Here is a 21630-nt window from a genome sequence, read left to right as displayed (position 1 = left end):
ACTTTACTGTTCGGGTTCTCTCATTCCTACTCTTCAATGAACTTTTTCTGCCATACCCCATGAATATCGGTGAACTAGAGGCCCATGCCCATGAGGAATGTGCTAAGACTCATCGGGAACTGCCAGTAACTGGTATTTGGCTATTTTTAACTTTTATAGCAGGTCATACCAGCCAAGGGGTGTTATACTAAAGATGTTTGTCATGAAGGGGTTGACTAATTCTGAGACTGCAGTTATCAATAAAAGTTGCATTTTGTGCTGAATTTGAAGAAATAATTTGTTACATTAGTTGTAATATATTTAAAGGGATGGTCTGAAACCAAAGTTTTATTTCATTCTGTCTATATATTTAATGTAACAATCTTATCACTTTTCTAATATAGTTTAAATAAAAATTCCCTATCATTCCCTCTCTACTCTACCTTTCAGAGTTTTTTTGTTTTTTTTACTCCCGTTTTCATGTTTCATTTGAGAATCCCCAATTTATGCTGGGATACTTAAACAGAATATCATCAAGGGGCATTGGCAGTGGTCACTGACGCAGCTGCTTTCTCCAACCTAAAATGAAAAGTTGTCAATGAGATCTGTTTAAGGGGCTGGTCTAGTCCTTGCTGTACTGATGATGTAGCGGTTGTTAGCTCAAACGCATAATCAGTATGAGCTACTTGCTTACAGTTCTCTATTTCTTTTAAATGTGCAGTGACAGTGTGCTCCCTTGCCGCCTCTAATGAGAAGTGATGAGCTGGCAAGAGAGTGCACTGTCATTGCACATTGAAAAGGAGAGAACACAGTAAGCAGGGAAAGCAGAAATCAATCAAGCCCCCAAACAGACGTCATCAGTTTGGTTTGAAATCAAACTTATACAGTAAATACAGAAGTGGTGATGTGTTTCTATTATACTTTTCCTCTGATTGCTCCAATTATCATTTTGGCTTACAAATACTGATGTGAAATACTGACTGGTATGAAGTTTGGTATAAACTTTGCAGTAAAATGAAAATTCAAGGAGATTAAAAAATACACAAAAACATAATAATGGTGAAAACCATTTCTCTCATGACTCTATTAATTTTCTGTTGGAAATCACTATGGAAAGTTATTTAAAACAGTGTCCATATTAAGCAGCAATGGGTGAGGTGGACACTTAGACCCAGTTGCGTAATTTCCACTTGATTTTCGCCCTTCCTTTCTGTGTTTGTTCAGTACTCTGAGACCACCACCCATAAACATGCAGTAAAAAGAGTTGGTCGTGTTCTGTAACGGGTAACAGGAAATTAGGAAACAGAAAACTAAATGTAGATCATAAATTTAAGATATCCTGGTGATATTATGTACTGGACTGAGCTGCTAAAAACACTAAATGTAAGAGTTAATCGGACAATGATAACATTTATTCGAACCTCTCTAACCACTTCCTTATTGCTATGTATCACTTAACATCTAAATGGATACACGACAAAATAGACAATAGGAATAAGCTTGTGATCTCAGATGAAAGTGCCTTTTGTGCTTCAGCTTTAAAGAATTTGATGTCCATCTAAAAATAAACTCTTCATTCCAGTCTGTCCTCTACTACAGAAATATATGTATGGCTCTTCAAAGGTTTCATCAAGCTATATTTATATATAACAATAGGAAAAATGGACAATCTTGACCATGGACCTAAGACATGCATCAGAACTGAGGATGTCGTGGGTGGAATAATAATAATAAAAATAATAGCTAATGCCTCCAATTAGAAATGTAGTATAGTCCTTCTGATTCACTATGTCGTTTACTCCATGTGCAAGGCCTTTCAGTATCTTAGGTATCCATGGTTATGACTAATCATATAGCGGTAGTTAGTGGTCATAATCATGGATACCTAAGCTACTGCAATGTCCTGCACATGGGGTAAACAACACAGTGAATGAGAAGAACTATACTACATTTCTAGTTAAGACACAACAAGAAAACAGATTTGCAAAAATACTCTGCAGTAAAATATATGACAGTAATCATCAAGTGCTGGATAACAAATACAGGGTATTTAGTCGATACGTTTTTTTGCAAAAACATGTATACCAAGCTGCTTCACCGCGTCAAGGTAACCCGTATTGAAGCAGTCCCTATCTAATGTATTTAAAACCTGAACATCTGAACAGTGTCTAAAATGAACAGGATTCGGACAGGTGCTTCTTAGTATGGGCTTGTGGTGCAAGACAGCTCTTTTGTGCATGCCACACAAGAGAGGGGTGGGGTCTCTCAAACCATGCTAGGCAAGGAAAAAACGGATTAAAAACACATGTGACATGCACAAGTGTGAACAAGTCGGTAAGACAACATTCACACCACCCACTAACTGAGACACAACAAGAAAACAGATTTGCAAAAATACTCTGCAGTAAAATATATGACAGTAATCAGCAAGTGCTGGATAACAAATACAGGGTATTTAGTCGATACGTATTTTTGCAAAACGTATCTTACCGACTTGTTCACACTTGTGCATGTCACGTGTTTTTAATCCGATTTTTCCTTGCCCAGCATTGTTTGAGAGATCCCACCCCTCTCTTGTGTGGCATGCACAAAAGAGCTGTCTTGCACCACAAGCCCATACTACGAAGCGCCTGTCTGAATCCTGTTCATTTTAGACACTGTTCAGATGTTCAGGTTTTAAATACATTAGATAGGGACTGCTTCAATACGGGTTACCTTGATGCGGTGAAGCAGCTTGGTATACATTTTTTTGCAAAAAAAGTATTGACTAAATACCCTGTACTTGTTATCCAGCACTTGCTGATTACTGTCATATATTTTACTGCAGAGTATTTTTGCAAATCTGTTTCCTTGTTGTGTCTCAGTTAGTGGGTGGTGTGAACGTTGTCTTACCGACTTGTTCACACTTGTGCATGTCACATGTGTTTTTAATCCATTTTTTCCTTGCCTAGCATGGTTTGAGAGACCCCACCCCTCTCTTGTGTGGCATGCACAAAAGAGCTGTCTTGCACCACAAGCCCACACTAAGAAGCGCCTGTCCGAATCCTGTTCATTTTAGACACTGTTCAGATGTTCAGGTTTTAAATACATTAGATAGGGACTGCTTCAATACAGGTTACCTTGATGCGGTGAAGCAGCTTGGTATACTTTTTTTGCAAAAAAAGTATCGACTAAATACCCTGTATTTGTTATCCAGCACTTGCTGATTACTGTCATATACGTATTATACTGGAGAGTATTTTTGCAAATCTGTTTTCTTGTTGTGTCTCAGTTAGTGGGTGGTGTGAACGTTGTGTTACCGACTTGTCCACACTTGTGCATGTCACATGTGTTTTTAATACATTTCTAGTTAGATGCATTTGCTAATATTGTTATTACTACACCTAGTAAATGTTAGTGCATGGTCTTGGAGATTGGAATACCCCTTTAAGGGACACGCATACTGCAGAATGATTGAGAGTGAGCTTTGTTAAAAATACTTGCTTCTTGATTATCTTGCTGCAAAACAGGTTGCCGATCACCCACTGAACAATCAAAATGCTTGTTCATATGATGCAAACACAACTCATTCTGCGGAGAAGAATAGCAGCCTATGCGCACTGAGCAATCTAGTATCGATCGCTTGGTGTGCATCCTTTAATTTGGTCTGCTTGTGGAAACAGGGATTCAAATGATTGCTGATAGGCAAAAGTTTACCGATCGGGGGTTGTATTGTGCCGCCGGTCAGTCTTTGCAAACAGACTCTTACCCTCACTGCACAGCACGATTGTGCCTGCTGTCAGTCATCTACATTTATTATTTGTCTGTCCAACAGTGACAGCAGGTATGATGGAAAACATAGCAACTAGAGTTGAGCGAAACGGGTCGAAAAAATTCAAAAGTCGCCGACTTTTGGCAAAGTCGGGTTTCATGAAACGAAACCCGACCCTAGGATGAGGTCGGCCACGAGGTCGGCGACTTACGCGCCAAAGTCGCGTTTCAAAAGTTTGTTTTGCGCTCTTTTTCAGCCAATCAGGATCCACGGAGACTGTGGGCAACGTGATGACATAGGCACGGGTCACCACCATCTTTCAGAAGGGCATGCAAGTGATTGGCTTGCTTTGGTGGGCGTCACAGGGGGTATAAAAGGGCATGCACGCCGACCGCCATCTTACTTCTGCCGATCTTAGTATAGGGAGAGGTTGCTGCTGATTCTGTAGGGAGAGCGTTAGGCAGGGAAGAAGACAAAAAAACTGCTTCTGCTGCTAGCGATTTGGCCTGCACAACACACAAGTCACTGTGTGTGCAGTGCAAGGGGAGGCTATATTGTGGTGTATCAGTGGTGTTGGTTGTTGGGCTGCCTTTTAAGGCTTCCTGACACGCTGGCATTGCTGTTTACCCACTGCTCCGCAAACTGCTTTTTTAAAAGCAATCCAATCTCCTTTATCCTCTCGTCACTTTGGTCACAGGCAGCTGTGCCATCGAGCGTGTCACATAGCGCTCAGATATCAGTGGGCCGCACACAATCCACAAGTGTCCACTGTCCACAAGTGTACGCAGAGATTCAAAATCTCCATTATCCTCTCGTCACTTTGGTCACAGGCAGCTGTGCCATCGAGCGTGTCACATAGCGCTCAGATATCAGTGGGCCGCACACAATCCACAAGTGTCCACTGTCCACAAGTGTACGCAGAGATTCAAAATCTCCATTATCCTCTCGTCACTTTGGTCACAGGCAGCTGTGCCATCGAGCGTGTCACATAGCGCTCAGATATCAGTGGGCCGCACACAATCCACAAGTGTCCACTGTCCAAAAGTGTACGCAGAGATTCAAAATCTCCATTATCCTCTCGTCACTTTGGTCACAGGCAGCTGTGCCATCGAGCGTGTCACATAGCGCTCAGATATCAGTGGGCCGCACACAATCCACAAGTGTCCACTGTCCAAAAGTGTACGCAGAGATTCAAAATCTCCATTATCCTCTCGTCACTTTGGTCACATGCAGCTGTGCCATCGAGCGTGTCACATAGCGCTCAGATATCAGTGGGCCGCACACAATCCACAAGTGTCCACTGTCCAAAAGTGTACGCAGAGATTCAAAATCTCCATTATCCTCTCGTCACTTTGGTCACAGGCAGCTGTGCCATCGAGCGTGTCACATAGCGCTCAGATATCAGTGGGCCGCACACAATCCACAAGTGTCCACTGTCCAAAAGTGTACGCAGAGATTCAAAATCTCCATTATCCTCTCGTCACTTTGGTCACAGGCAGCTGTGCCATCGAGCGTGTCACATAGCGCTCAGATATCAGTGGGCCGCACACAATCCAAAAGTGTCCAGTGTCCAAAAGTGTACGCAGAGATTCAAAATCTCCATTATCCTCTCGTCACTTTGGTCACAGGCAGCTGTGCCATCGAGCGTGTCACATAGCGCTCAGATATCAGTGGGCCGCACACAATCCACAAGTGTCCAGTGTCCAAAAGTTTACGCAGAGATTCAAAATCTCCATTATCCTCTCGTCACTTTGGTCACAGGCAGCTGTGCCATCGAGCGTGTCACATAGCGCTCAGATATCAGTGGGCCGCACACAATCCACAAGTGTCCACTGTCCACAAGTGTACGCAGAGATTCAAAATCTCCATTATCCTCTCGTCACTTTGGTCACAGGCAGCTGTGCCATCGAGCGTGTCACATAGCGCTCAGATATCAGTGGGCCGCACACAATCCACAAGTGTCCAGTGTCCAAAAGTGTACGCAGAGATTCAAAATCTCCATTATCCTCTCGTCACTTTGGTCACAGGCAGCTGTGCCATCGAGCGTGTCACATAGCGCTCAGATATCAGTGGGCCGCACACAATCCACAAGTGTCCAGTGTCCAAAAGTGTACGCAGAGATTCAAAATCTCCATTATCCTCTCGTCACTTTGGTCACAGGCAGCTGTGCCATCAAGCGTGTCACATAGCGCTCAGATATCAGTGGGCCGCACACAATCCACAAGTGTCCAGTGTCCAAAAGTGTACGCAGAGATTCAAAATCTCCATTATCCTCTCGTCACTTTGGTCACAGGCAGCTGTGCCATCGAGCGTGTCACATAGCGCTCAGATATCAGTGGGCCGCACACAATCCACAAGTGTCCAGTGTCCAAAAGTGTACGCAGAGATTCAAAATCTCCATTATCCTCTCGTCACTTTGGTCACAGGCAGCTGTGCCATCGAGCGTGTCACATAGCGCTCAGATATCAGTGGGCCGCACACAATCCACAAGTGTCCACTGTCCAAAAGTGTACGCAGAGATTCAAAATCTCCATTATCCTCTCGTCACTTTGGTCACAGGCAGCTGTGCCATCGAGCGTGTCACATAGCGCTCAGATATCAGTGGGCCGCACACAATCCACAAGTGTCCACTGTCCAAAAGTGTACGCAGAGATTCAAAATCTCCATTATCCTCTCGTCACTTTGGTCACAGGCAGCTGTGCCATCGAGCGTGTCACATAGCGCTCAGATATCAGTGGGCCGCACACAATCCACAAGTGTCCACTGTCCAAAAGTGTACGCAGAGATTCAAAATCTCCATTATCCTCTCGTCACTTTGGTCACAGGCAGCTGTGCCATCGAGCGTGTCACATAGCGCTCAGATATCAGTGGGCCGCACACAATCCACAAGTGTCCAGTGTCCAAAAGTGTACGCAGAGATTCAAAATCTCCATTATCCTCTCGTCACTTTGGTCACAGGCAGCTGTGCCATCGAGCGTGTCACATAGCGCTCAGATATCAGTGGGCCGCACACAATCCACAAGTGTCCACTGTCCACAAGTGTGTGCAGAAATTCTAAAACTCCCCTGTCCTATAGACACCTTGTACCTTGTTTTACATTACTATATAGTTTGTTGGATTTTGTCTACATTTCTACCAAAAATGAGGAAGGCTGGTGGAAGAGGCCGTGGAATTGGGCGGGGGTTGGCAGCTGGTAATGATGGTGTTGGTGGTGGATCTGATGGTAGTGGCAAGAGCAAAATAGGACCGAATGCAGGAGGTGCTGACCCTGCGTCATCGTCTGGCTACATAAGGCCTCGAACGCTTAGTTTTCTAGGAGTTGGCAAACCGCTTTTAAAGGCAGAGCATCAGGAAAAAGTTTTGTCTTACATTGCTGACTCAGCCTCCAGCTCTATCGCCTCCTCTTCTTCAGTTGTAAAAAGTAAAAGCACTGAGTCGTCATTGGAGGCTCATGTTCATGAACCACACCTTTCCTTGTGTCCTTCACCCCAACCAAGATTGAAGGATGACGCAGGCCATACTACTGATTACTCCATGGAGCTGTTTTCACATACCATGCCTGGATTATCAAGTGAAATGGTGAATTACCCAGGCCAAGATGAATCTGACATGGAGTGCACTGATGCACAGCCGCTGATGGATGATTCTGCTGGTACATTCACTCAGAGCACTACATTGTCCTCGCAGTGTACAGAGCCAGATTTTGACCCTGATGAGACTCAGGTGCCCCTTCCCGCACACTATACCACCATACACGGTGAAACAGAGAAAGGTGCACATGACATAGAAGAGGAGGTGATGGATGACCCAGTTGTTGACCCAGATTGGCATCCATTGGGGGAAGAGGGTGCTGCTTCCAATAGCTCAGATGAGGAGCATCCACAGCAGACATCGACATCGCAACAGCTGTTATCTGGCAGGCCCGGAGCACTCCAAAGACAGGTTCCAAACATCAAAAGAGTTGCTGGACAGCTTGTCCAGAGGGTCAAAAGATCACAGCGTGCTAGGCCGCAAAATGTCTGCCAAAGTAGGAAGAGTGCAGTGTGGCAGTTTTTTGAACAAAATCCTCATGATCAGGCCAAGGTTATCTGTAAGAAGTGCGCAAAGACCTTTAGCCGAGGGAAAAATCTGAAAAATTTGAATACCAGTTGCATGCTTAGACATTTAACCAGCATGCACTTGCAAGCGTGGACACAACACCAAACCTCAAGTGCCACATGTGCAACTGATCACAACGAAGGTAGTCAGCAACGCTACATTGTTTCCCCCACTGTAAGCCCACCGGTTAGCACAGCAGCAAATGTTGAGGTGTCGTTGCAAGGCCACAGCAGTCAGGGAATCCCACTGTTATATCAACGAAAGACTGATTCTAGGCCATCAGAAAGAACACCAACTCCATCACCATCATCAACCCTCTCTCAGTCCGCCCTGTCCACCGCTACTTCCACCATATGCAGCTCTCAAGTCCAGCTCACCCTCCCAGACACTATGAGTAGGTCAAGAAAGTACTCAGTCTCTCATCCGCGTACACTGGGTTTGAACGCCCACATTGCCAAACTAATCTCGTTTGAGATGATGCCCTTTCGGTTGGTGGAAAGCACAGCTTTCCGCGAACTCATGGCCTATGCAGTACCACGCTATGACCTACCCAGTCGCCATTTCTTCTCTCGCAAAGCCATCCCAGCCCTCCACCATCATGTGAAAGACCGCATTGTCCATGCACTCAAGCAGTCAGTGAGCGGAAAGGTGCACCTCACAACTGATGCATGGTCCAGTCGGCATGGCCAGGGCCGTTACGTGTCCATCACTGTGCACTGGGTTAATGTGGTGGATGCAGGGTCCACAGGGGACAGCGGTGGTGGGACAGTGCTGCCTAGCCCACGGTATAGGAAACAGTTGGCTGTAGGCGTTCGACCCTCCTCCTCCTCCAGAAGCGACAGCTCGTCCACAGAGCGCAGTCGTACGAGCACTCCATCTGCAGCTGCCATTGTTGCACACGATGTGTCCCCCTATCGAGCAGCTAGTGGAAAGCGTCAGCAGGCTGTGTTGCAGATGATGTGTTTGGGCGACAGACACACCGCCGAGGTGCTGGCCGAGTACTTGAAGCGACAAACTGAGTCATGGCTGGGCAGTGTACATCTTGAGGCAGGCAAGGTAGTTAGTGATAACGGCCGTAATTTTGTGGCAGCCATAGCCCTTTAAAAACTCATCCACATACCTTGCTTGGCTCACACCTTGAACCTGGTGGTGCAGTGCTTCCTCAAAAATTATCCGGAGTTAACAGCCCTGCTCCAGAAGGTGCGAAGACTGTGCGCGCACATCCGCCGGTCGCCTGTACACTCAGTTCGTATGCAGAAGCTGCAGCGATTGCTCCACCTTCCCAACCACCGCCTCATTATCGACATTGCAACAAGGTGGAACTCCACCCTGCACATGGTGGAGCGGCTGTGCGAGCAGAGGCAGGCCATAATGCATTTGTGGGAGGATACACGGCCAGGCACTTTGAGAGCAGACATGGAGTTGACAGGCGTGCAGTGGTCGAAGCTGAAAGACCTTTGTAAAGTCCTTCAGTGTTTTGAGGAATGCACACGGCTGGTAAGCGCAGACGACGCTATCCTAAGCATGAGCATCCCACTTATGCGTCTGCTCATGCAAACTTTGACGCACCTTAAGGAGCAGGCGTCTGCAGCCAATGTTGATGAGGAGGAAGAGGAGGAGGGAATCCTTGATGACATTCAGCCATTGTCTGCTCAGGGACCTCTCCTGGACGAGGTGGAGGAAGAAGAGGAGGAGGAGGAGGATGATGGGGATGATTACTTAGGGGAGGAGGATGCATCTCGTGGGGCAAGTGAAAATGTTAGCGTGGCAAGGTCTGGTACAGGGTTTGTGCGTGACTGGAGGGATGTGGATTTGCCAGAAAGTGCTCCTCCACCCAGCACTCGCAGTGCATCATTGACACCGGGAACATTGGCCCACATGTCAGATTATGCCTTGCGGATCCTAAAAAGGGACCCCCGCATTGCCAAAATGATGAACGATGACGACTACTGGTTGGACAGCATCCTGGATCCACGCTATAAAGGCAAATTACAAAACATCATGCCACAGGAGAACCTTGACCTAATATTGGCTAATAAACAAGCAACTCTGGTAAATCGGTTGCTTGAGGCATTCCCAGCACACAGCAGCGGTGATGGTTCTCACACGAGCCGTACGGGCCGGGGGCAGCTTGGCAGAGGTGTTCGTGGTGCACACAGCAGAAGTGGCGTTGGAGACAGGGGTTTCATGACAATGTTGTGGACTGAGTTTTCAAATACCGCTCACACAACTGGTAATACTGCATTGATGGAAAGTGACAGGAGACAGCAGTTGTCAACTATGGTTACAAACTACTTTTCCTCCCATATCGATGTTCTCCCACACAGGTCATTCCCCTTTGACTATTGGGCCGCTAAACTGGACACCTGGCCTGAATTGGCCCAATATGCCTTACAGGAGCTCGCTTGCCCAGCTGCAAGTGTGCTATCGGAAAGAGTCTTCAGTGCAGCTGGATCAATCCTGACAGAAAAAAGGACCCGTCTGTCAACCCAAAATGTGGATGATCTAACCTTCATTAAAATGAACCACGCATGGGTTTCCAAGGATTTTGTCCCACCTTCCCCTGATGACACATAGGGTGACAGAAAAATGGCTTGCTTTGGTCCACCTCTTCCTGGTACTTCACCTATTTCGCCTTTTGCATCAGCTGAATGTCCAACATCAACATATGCCACTTTCTAAAACTCCCTAACTGTGCTGCCTACCCCCCATGGCCGGGGTCACCACCTAGCGCACGACACCGTGCGAGTGCCGTTGCCCTGGACAGGTGGGTAGGCTGACTCTTGGGCGCGGGCACTGGCACAGGGTCCCTCATAGTGCAATCAAGTGTCTCTGACGGTGGTGGTGCACACCCGCCGTCAGACACACCGCTGTACTATGAGGGGCCCAGTGCCAGTACCAACGCCCACGAGTGGGCCCCCCTTGCTTGGCCAGGGCCCCAGCATTTGCAATCTTTACCTCTCCCTGCTCCTCCGCTGTGTAATCTGGGCCGTCAAATCCATACTGTGCCTGACACCGTCTGAGCCTGCCTCCTGAGACATATATTTTGAATGTGTACGCTATCCATACATGTTATCCAGGGATACGGTACCCTTTCTAACCTTTGTGCAATGACGTGCAATCCATACTGTGCCTAACACCGTCTGAGCCTGCCTCATGCTGTATAGACATATATTTTGAATGTGTACGCTATCCATACATGTTATCCGGGGATACGGTACCCCTTCTAACCTTTGTGCAATGACGTGCAATCCATACTGGGCCTAACACCGTCTGAGCCTGCCTCATGCTGTATAGACATATATTTTGAATGTGTACGCTATCCATACATGTTATCCGGGGATACGGTACCCTTTCTAACCTTTGTGCAATGACGTGCAAACCATACTGGGCCTAACACCGTCTGAGCCTGCCTCATGCTGTATAGACATATATTTTGAATGTGTACGCTATCCATACATGTTATCCGGGGATACGGTACCCCTTCTAACCTTTGTGCAATGACGTGCAATCCATACTGGGCCTAACACCGTCTGAGCCTGCCTCATGCTGTATAGACATATATTTTGAATGTGTACGCTATCCATACATGTTATCCGGGGATACGGTACCCTTTCTAAACTTTGTGCAATGACGTGCAATCCATACTGGGCCTAACACCGTCTGAGCCTGCCTCATGCTGTATAGACATATATTTTGAATGTGTCCGCTATCCATACATGTTATCCAGGGATACGGTACCCTTTCTAACCTTTGTGCAATGACGTGCAATCCATACTGTGCCTAACACCGTCTGAGCCTGCCTCATGCTGTATAGACATATATTTTGAATGTGTACGCTATCCATACATGTTATCCGGGGATACGGTACCCTTTCTAACCTTTGTGCAATGACGTGCAATCCATACTGTGCCTAACACCGTCTGAGCCTGCCTCATGCTGTATAGACATATATTTTGAATGTGTACGCTATCCATACATGTTATCCGGGGATACGGTACCCCTTCTAACCTTTGTGCAATGACGTGCAATCCATACTGTGCCTAACACCGTCTGAGCCTGCCTCATGCTGTATAGACATATATTTTGAATGTGTACGCTATCCATACATGTTATCCGGGGATACGGTACCCCTTCTAACCTTTGTGCAATGACGTGCAATCCATACTGGGCCTAACACCGTCTGAGCCTGCCTCATGCTGTATAGACATATATTTTGAATGTGTAAGCTATCCATACATGTTATCCGGGGATACGGTACCCCTTCTAACCTTTGTGCAATGACGTGCAATCCATACTGGGCCTAACACCGTCTGAGCCTGCCTCATGCTGTATAGACATATATTTTGAATGTGTACGCTATCCATACATGTTATCCGGGGATACGGTACCCCTTCTAACCTTTGTGCAATGACGTGCAATCCATACTGGGCCTAACACCGTCTGAGCCTGCCTCATGCTGTATAGACATATATTTTGAATGTGTACGCTATCCATACATGTTATCCGGGGATACGGTACCCTTTCTAAACTTTGTGCAATGACGTGCAATCCATACTGGGCCTAACACCGTCTGAGCCTGCCTCATGCTGTATAGACATATATTTTGAATGTGTACGCTATCCATACATGTTATCCAGGGATACGGTACCCTTTCTAACCTTTGTGCAATCACGTGCAATCCACACTGGGCGTGAGAACGGCTGGCAAGCTGTTAAGCAAGCTACAGCACCTGTCCAGACAAGTACAGGGATTCCCTAGCGAGGAGACTTATTTGATTGTTTTCTATGTTGGGACAGCAATTTTTGGGGAGCACTATACTCTGGAGAATGATAGATGGGGCCCACCATACACTGGAACATTCCAAAGGTGGACATCAGACACTGGAGCAGCATTTACAGGGCCCATTATACACTAGAGCATTAGAAATGGGGCCCATTATGTTTGGAGCATTATTTGGGCCCATAAGACAGTGGAGCTTCATCCATGGGGACCAACATATACTGTAGCATTATGTGGAGCTCATCATATACTGTTTCAAACATTATATGGGACCAATGATTTTGTATGGAGAAATAGATGGGCCTCGTCATGAGATGTAAAAAGTGAGGTATTTTTCATTGTACTATACCGCTATTTCTCTGCCGTATCGGAGCATGATGAGTTGTGGTATGTGTTAAAGGGGCGCTCTTTCGCCCAGGGCACATGAAAACCTGCAGCCAGCCCTCCCCCCCCACAAATTTAGCCAAATAACCCCCATTTTTCAGTGCGTAACTTGTATTATGAAGTTAATTAAGGTTGACAAGCTTAAGTAAGAAGAATTGATGCTTTTGGCATTCAAATGGGCACTGTAGGTGTGTTTCCTGTCCTCCTCTCAATGCCGACTTTTATTCCCCATTGACTTACATTGGGTTTCGTGTTTCGGGACGACCCCGACTTTTCCCTATAATCGGACGATCTTGCTCGACCCGACTTTTGGAAAAGTCGAGTTTCACGAAACGAAACGCGACCCTAAAAAACCAAAAGTCGCTCAACTCTAATAGCAACCATTGAGCATTGTGAAAAAAAAAGGAAACTTTTTTTTTTGTAGGGCTCTTTTGCATAGAAAATTGCTGTTCGCTGTACTTCTCTATGCAGTTTAGTAAATGATACCCAGTCCCATACCTGCCAGATTAAAGGGAAGCTGTCATCAGTTTTGGCCAATATAAGATACGGTCATCACCTTTCACGGCCTATATACAGCATTCTATACTGCTGTATATAAGCCCCCAAACCGACCCTTGAAGAACTGAAAAATAAGTTTTATTATCTCACCTGCGGGACGGTCCTTTCGGATGGGTGTCGCTGGACCAAAATCACAGTTCCCCTGTTATTTGGTGCTGGCCTGAGCAGTTGGACAGCCACTAATCAGCAAGTTATCGCCTATCAAATGGATGAGCGATAATTTGTTTTCGACTAACAACCCCTTTAAGACTGGTGCTTGTATGCCATTATTAATGAACGGAGCTCTAAAGTAAGGTCAGCCAAATATATTAAGATGCATGGTGTGCCTCTTAATTAATTTGTCATGTCTAACACAGCTGCTTCTCACAAAATTAGAATACCATCAAAAAGTCAATTTATTTCAGTTCTCCAATACAAAAGTGAAACTCATACATTAGATAGAGTCATTACACACAGAGTGATCTATTTCAAGTGTTTATGTCTGTTACTGTTGATGATTATGGCTTACAGCCAACGAAAACCCAAAAGTCATTATCTCAGCAAATGATGATGATATTTGAACTTTGTGAGAAGCACCTGTGACTGCCGTGTGCCACTGCTAGGTGCTGCCCAGCTATTTCTGGAGTTACTTGCGCCACTTTTGTAGCATAAAGTATGATGAACTCATCAGAAGGGCTTTGCCATGCCCTGTCCTGGCCCAGCTCCATCAATACTTTGCCACAGTTAATAGGGACTGGTGTAAAAATCCTAAAAGTTGCAATTTTGAGTCACGCAAATAATTTGCAACATTTAGTTTAGTTTTACTTCATAATTCTCTTGAGTATGCCATGTTGAATTGGGGCGTATGTATTAAATTTTCTCTTTTTTTAAGTGAATTATCTAAAGATATATCTCCATGAAAAATAGAAATTAATCATGTAAAAGTATCACTAATATACACGCACTACCATTAGTATATACAGGTGGCGCTAGAGAGACATTTGATTCTTCATTCAGAACTATTTTCCCCAGGGGTTTATACAGATCACACATAATATTAAAGTTAGCTTTTCTAAGAAAATAATAGAATTTGTTTTAAAAGAATGTAACATGTACTCAGTCCTGAAGTGAACTCTTCATAACTAAGATATCCTTTTTCTTCTTTATTAAGTTCATCGAATAGTTCTTCTAAGGCTTCGGTAGTGCAGAAAATAACTCCACTGATTCTCTGGAGAAGAAAAACAATTATAACATGAGGAATATCCTTAGCGATATCTACAATAATTTGTCAGTCCATGCATGCTTTGGATCACAATGGTAGATCTTCAATATTCTGTTTGATCTTTTGTCTGCTGTTGATTATTGGGCCACTTTGAGTTCATTATAGAAAAGTTATTGCTACTTAAGTTCTCCTTTGAGACTTAAGGAGAATCTTCTACCAGATTTTGGCCATCTAATCTGTGAGCAGCATAGCAGACAGAGACACTGAATCCAGTGATGTGTCACTTACTGTACTGCTTAGTGTAGTTTTGATAAAATCACTGTTTTCAAGTGATTGCCAGCGTGAGGGCCCATGACATAGGTTGCGAGCTTACCTATTTTGGCCAAAATATCAACCAATGCCTGATGTAATGTATTTATCTTGCACATTATTCTTCTTTTCATTGCACTTTTTTCCATTTTTATGCAGGATGCAGCCAGGCCCTTTAATGTTCATTGGGTTAATTGAGGTATCTGTCTGGTGGGGTGCACTTATATAGTGCTAGGCAGCCACCTGATCTAATAGCATGGGCTTCATCTATAGGTTGTAAGCCAAAAACTGTGCATCATATGTAACGGTGTGATTGGCGTCCTATGCAAGCTCCATCTGGGTGCATGTTTAATACTACACAGCCTCACCTCCGTGAATTGGTAGGTTTCTAAGTGGCTATCTGCATCAGTATGTTGCACCTGTGCTGCCCCCGCCATTATCATGGGGGTCTACTGCATCCTGCTAGTGCATTGGTAATCTGACCTGGTGTTAGTGAGGCTGTACATGGGTCTAAAGCTGTCAATCAGTGGTGTGGACGGAGTTATAAAAAGCTCAACATTCAGAGAGCAGCAACATCTGCAGTAGTTATATAAAACAGTAATTTTATAAAAATGACAGTACACAGCCCAATAAGTGACACATAGTTTGAATCAGGTTCTCTGTCCCAACATTATGCTGCTTTCAGGTGGGGTAGCAAAAACCTGGTGAGAGATTCCCTTTAATTGGATGGTACTACTTTGCTGCATCATTGCCTGATAAACCCAGATTATTATTGCTGTGTATATGTCAAATGCGAACCAAAATTATGTTGTACAATAATGACCCTAAGAATGCGCTGCAGGAAGGGAAGGGCAGATGTGCTGGAAAAAGAGGATGTGTTGTAGTGAGTCAAGTGGTAGCTCTGCTGCTGTGCAAAGACGAGTTTGTAAAGAGAATTTTTCTATGCAGGATAAAGAAGTTATGCTACTATGGCGGTAGGATTTACTAATGATATAATATGGGGGGGTGCCACAGGAGCTGTTGACCTGGGCGCCAAATTCTATGATAGCTTAAAATTTCAAGCCTTTTTTATGATCAATATGATCCAGGATGGCAGGACCGTCCAGGTTTACAAAAAGCATTAGCTTCATTCAGAGTAGAGCAACCCACCTACTGCTGACTGCAGTACCTATGCAGAGCGCAGCATAGTAGACATGACTCATCAGCATATGCGCTTTGTCATCTTTGTCATTACCTGTGCAGAGCGCAGCAGCAGGACAAAGTCATCTCGACTTCTGCGCTGTTGTGTAGGTAGCAATGGACATACAATATAACAGGCTGTGCAGTCTCTTAATGAATAAAGACTATGCCTGCAATTCATCAAGACTGGCATTTTCTTGACAGTCTTGATGAACAGTGTGAGTATGGTGTGCCATATAATTCATTAAAAGGGTTTAGGGAATTTGTCACCAAGTGTTTTTTATCCTGTCTGAGAGCAGCATGATCTAGGAACAGAAATCTTGATTCCAGCAATGCATCACTTACTGGGCTGCTGGCTGCAGTTATGATAAAATAATGTTTTTTTCTGCTGCAGATCTACCAGTTCTCTGAATGCTGAACTCTGTGTAACTCCGCCCACACCACTGATTGGCAGCTTTCTGAGTACACTGTGCATAGACAAAAAACGACAAATCAGCGGAATGATGCAGCAGAGAGCAGGAGGACTATATAGTATGAGACAACTAGTCCTCTAGTAATAATCTCCTCCTGCTGCTAAAACACTGATATTATTGAAAGAGCTACAGGCAGCCTAGCAAGTGACACATCACTGGAATCAGAGTCTCTGTCTCTACATCATGCCGCTCTTAGATTACATGGCAAAAACAACTTTACGTGTACACCTTGCATTACCTGTACACTATACATTATATACAGAGCTCTTGTGTATAATGTCACTGATCAGTCACTTTATTATATGTACACTTGCACATTATATATACTATAAGTAGAGCTTCTTTGTATAATGGCACTGATGGTAATATTAGTGTATGTGTTGTGGTTTATATTAACCCCTTCCTGACATCCGACGTACTATCCCGTCCACGGTACCCGGGCCCGTATGACCGTGGACGGGATAGTACGTCTACCGCGATCAGCGGCGCCCACGTGGTGAGCGCCGCTGATCGCGGCCGGGTGTCAGCTGATTATCACAGCTGACACCCGGCACTATGTGTCAGGGGCGGTCATGGACCGCCCCCGACACGTTAACCCCTTGCACACCGCGATCAAACATGATCGCGGAGTACCGGGAGTTAAAGGGAAGCATCGGGAGGGAGGGGGCTCCCTCCGTGCTTCCCTGAGCCCCCCACGGCAGCGCAATGTGCAGCGCTGCTGCGGGGGGCTCCTATCCTCCAGGCCCCCGAATCCAAGATGGCGACGGGGGCCTTCGGGGACCTGAGGAAGCTGGCTTCCTCAGTGCCTGCAAAGCGCAGGCAAGAGGAAGTCTTCTTCAATGCCTGTGACAGATTGCTGATCTGTCACAGTGATCTGTGATGTGACAGATCAGCGATCTGTCACAGGACAGTGATGTCCCACCTGGGACTATGTAATAAAGTAAAAAAAAAATTAAAAAAAATGTAAAAATAAATTTAAAAAAATCGCCAAATAAATTAGAAAAAAAAAAAATATTCCCTCAATAAATCCATTTTTTGGAAATAATAAAAAAAAAAACAATAAAAGTACACATATTAGGTATCGCCGCGTCCGTAATGACCCGCCCTATAAAACTGTCCCATTAGTTAACCCTTTTAGCGAACCCCTTAAAAAATAAAAATAAAAAACGAAGCAAAAAATAATGATTTATTATCATACCGCCAAACAAAAAGTGTAATAACGCGCGATCAAAAAGACGCATATAAATATCCATGGTACCGCTGAAAATGTCATCTTGTCCCGCAAAAAACGAGCTGTCACACAGCATCATCAGCAAAAAAATAAAAAAGTTATAGCTCGCAGAATAAAGCGATGCAAAAATAATTATTTTTTATATAAAATAGTTTTCATTGCATAAAACCGACAAAAACATAAAAAAACGACCTAAATGAGGTATCACTGTAACCGTACTGACCCGAAGAATAAAACCGCTTTATCAATTTTACCGCACGCGGAACGGTGTAAACGCACCCCCCCAAAATAAATTCATGAAACGCTGGTTTTTGTTCATTCTGCGTCCCAAAAATAGGAATAAAAAGCGATCAAAAAATGTCACGTGCCCGAAAATGGTACCAATAAAAACGTCAACTCGTCCCGCAAAAAATAAGACCTCACATGACTCAGTGGGTCAAAATACGGAAAAATTATAGCTCTCAATATGTGGTGATGCAAAAACTATTTTACAATAAAAAGCGTCTTTTAGCGTGTGACAGCTGCCAAACATAAAACCCGCCATAAATAGTAAGTCAAACCCCCCGTTATCACCCCCTTAGTTAGGGAAAAATAATAAAACTAAAAAAAAAGTATTTATCTCCATTTTCCCGTTAGGGTAAGGCTGTGTGCACACGCTGCGGATTAGGTGCGGATTCATCCGCGTGGATTTTGTAAAATCCGCAGGTGAAACCGCAGGTCAATAGAGGAGATGGCAAACCGCAGGAGAATCCGCAGAAAGAATTGACATGTCAATTCTTTCTGCTGATTGAAAACCGCAGATAATCCGCGCGGAAAATTCCGCACCGTCTGCACTGTGGTTTTTGATTCCCATAGGGAATCATGGTACTGTACACCGCAGCAGAAACTGCTGCGGGTCCGCAGCAGCCAAAACCGCTGCGGAACCACAGCAAAATCCGCAGCGTGTGCTCACAGCCTTAGGGTTAGGGCTAGGGTTAGGGCTAGGGCTAGGGCTAGGGTTAGGGCTAGGGTTAGGGCTAGGGTTAGGGCTAGGGTTAGGGCTAGGGTTAGGGCTAGGGTTAGGGCTCAGATTAGGGTTAGGGGTGTGTTGGGGTTAGGGTTGGAGTTATAATTGGGGGTTTCCACTGTTTGGGCACATCAGGGGCTCTCCAAATGCAACATGGCGTCTGATCTCAATTCCAGCCAATTCTGAGTTGAAAAAGTCAAATGGTGCTCCTTCCCTTCCAAGCTCTGCCATGCGCCCAAACAGTGTTTTACCCCCACATGTAGGGTATCAGCCTACTCAGGACAAATTGCAAAACAATTTTTGGGGTCCAATTTCTCCTGTTACCCTTAGGAAAATAAAAAATTGGGGGCAAAAATATCATTTTTGTGGAAAAAAATGATTTTTTTATTTTCACGTCCGAGTGTTATAAACTTCTGTGAAACACTTGGGGGTTCAAAGTGCTCACCACAGATCTAGATAAGTTCTGTGGGGGGTCTAGTGTCCAAAATGGGGTCACTTGTGGGGAGTTTCAATAGTTTAGGTACATCAGGGGCTCTCCAAACGCACATGACACCCGCAGACCATTCCATCAAAGTCTGCATTCCAAAACGTCACTGCTTCCCTTCCGAGCCCCGACGTGTGTCCATACAGTAGTTTTCTCCCACATATGGGGTGTCAGCATACTCAGGACAAATTGGACAACAACTTTTGGGGGTCTAATTTCTCCTGTTACCCTTGGGAAAATGAAAAAATTGGGGACTAATTGATCATGTTTCTGGAAAAAATACGAATTTTTTATTTTCATGCCCTGGCATTATAAACTTCAGTGAAGCCCTTGGGGGTTCAAAGTGCTCACCTCACATCTAGATAAGTTCCTTAGTGGGTCTAGTTTTCAAAATGGGGTCATTTGTGGGGGGTTTCCACTGTTTAGGTACATTAGGGGCTCTCCAAAGGCAACATGACACCCGCAGACCATTCCATCAAAGTCTGCATTCCAAAACGTCACTACTTCCCTTCCGAGCCCCGACGTGTGCCCATACAGTAGTTTTCTTCCACATATGGGGTATCAGCATACTCAGGACAAATTGGACAACAACTTTTGGGGTCCAATTTCTCCTGGTACCCTTGGCAAAATAAAAAAATGGTGACTAAAAATCATGTTTGTAGAAAAAATATGAATTTTTTATTTTCACGCCAGGGCGTTATAAACTTCTGTGAAGCACTGGGGGGTTCAAAGTGCTCACCACACATCTAGATAAGTTCCTTGGGGGGTCTAGTTTACAAAATGGGGTCATTTGTGGGGGGTTTCCACTGTTTAGGTACATTAGGGGCTCTCCAAAGGCAACATGACACCTGCAGACCATTCCATCAAAGTCTGCATTCCAAAACGTCACTACTTCCCTTCCGAGCCCCGACGTGTGCCCATACAGTAGTTTTCTCCCACATATGGGGTATCAGCATACTCAAGACAAATTGGACAACAACTTTTGGGGTCCAATTTCTCCTGGTACCCTTGGGAAAATAAAAAAATGGTGACTAAAAGATCATGTTTGTGGAAAAAATACGAATTTTTTATTTTCACGCCCGGGCGTTATAAACTTCTGTGAAGCACTGGGGGGTTCAAAGTGCTCACCACACATCTAGATAAGTTCCTTGGGGGGTCTAGTTTACAAAATGGGGTCATTTGTGGGGGTTTCCACTGTTTAGGTACATTAGGGGCTCTCCAAAGGCAACATGACACCCGCAGACCATTCCATCAAAGTCTGCATTCCAAAACGTCACTACTTCCCTTCCGAGCCCCGACGTGTGCCCATACAGTAGTTTTCTCCCACATATGGGGTATCAGCATACTCAGGACAAATTGGACAACAACTTTTGGGGTCCAATTTCTCCTGGTACCCTTGGGAAAATAAAAAAATGGTGACTAAAAGATCATGTTTGTGGAAAAAATACGAATTTTTTATTTTCACGCCCGGGCGTTATAAACTTCTGTGAAGCACTGGGGGGTTCAAAGTGCTCACCACACATCTAGATAAGTTCCTTGGGGGGTCTACTTTACAAAATGGGGTCATTTGTGGGGGGTTTCCACTGTTTAGGTACATTAGGGGCTCTCCAAAGGCAACATGACACCCGCAGACCATTCCATCAAAGTCTGCATTCCAAAACGTCACTACTTCCCTTCCGAGCCCCGACGTGTGCCCATACAGTAGTTTTCTCCCACATATGGGGTATCAGCATACTCAGGACAAATTGGACAACAACTTTTGGGGTCCAATTTCTCCTGGTACCCTTGGCAAAATAAAAAAATGGTGACTAAAAATCATGTTTGTGGAAAAAATATGAATTTTTTATTTTCACGCCAGGGCGTTATAAACTTCTGTGAAGCACTGGGGGGTTCAAAGTGCTCACCACACATCTAGATAAGTTCCTTGGGGGGTCTAGTTTACAAAATGGGGTCATTTGTGGGGGGTTTCCACTGTTTAGGTACATTAGGGGCTCTCCAAAGGCAACATGACACCTGCAGACCATTCCATCAAAGTCTGCATTCCAAAACGTCACTACTTCCCTTCCGAGCCCCGACGTGTGCCCATACAGTAGTTTTCTCCCACATATGGGGTATCAGCATACTCAAGACAAATTGGACAACAACTTTTGGGGTCCAATTTCTCCTGGTACCCTTGGGAAAATAAAAAAATGGTG

At 44.9% G+C, this 21630-nt stretch overlaps 1 protein-coding gene across 3 annotated transcripts in view; it reads right to left on the bottom strand.

Moving 5' to 3' along the window:
* The window catches only part of LOC141063204 (EF-hand calcium-binding domain-containing protein 4B-like), a 151193-nt gene that overhangs the window by 95402 nt on the left and 34161 nt on the right, over positions 1-21630 (bottom strand). For all 3 annotated transcript variants that reach the window (XR_012224840.1, XR_012224841.1, XM_073557266.1), the window contains exon 3: positions 14648-14759. Coding sequence is in view for 1 of the 3 variants with exons in the window: in XM_073557266.1 (XP_073413367.1) it covers positions 14648-14759 (112 nt within the window). In the remaining 2 variants the exon portion in view is untranslated. The remainder of the gene's footprint in view (positions 1-14647; positions 14760-21630) is intronic.

The sequence above is a fragment of the Dendrobates tinctorius genome, unplaced genomic scaffold (genome assembly GCF_039654945.1).
Source record: "Dendrobates tinctorius isolate UK_male_01 unplaced genomic scaffold, ASM3965494v1 ptg000246l, whole genome shotgun sequence".
NCBI lineage: Eukaryota > Metazoa > Chordata > Amphibia > Anura > Dendrobatidae > Dendrobates > Dendrobates tinctorius.
The sequence above is the reverse complement of the archived record's forward strand: the minus strand, read 5'-3'. Positions and strand labels throughout refer to the sequence as shown.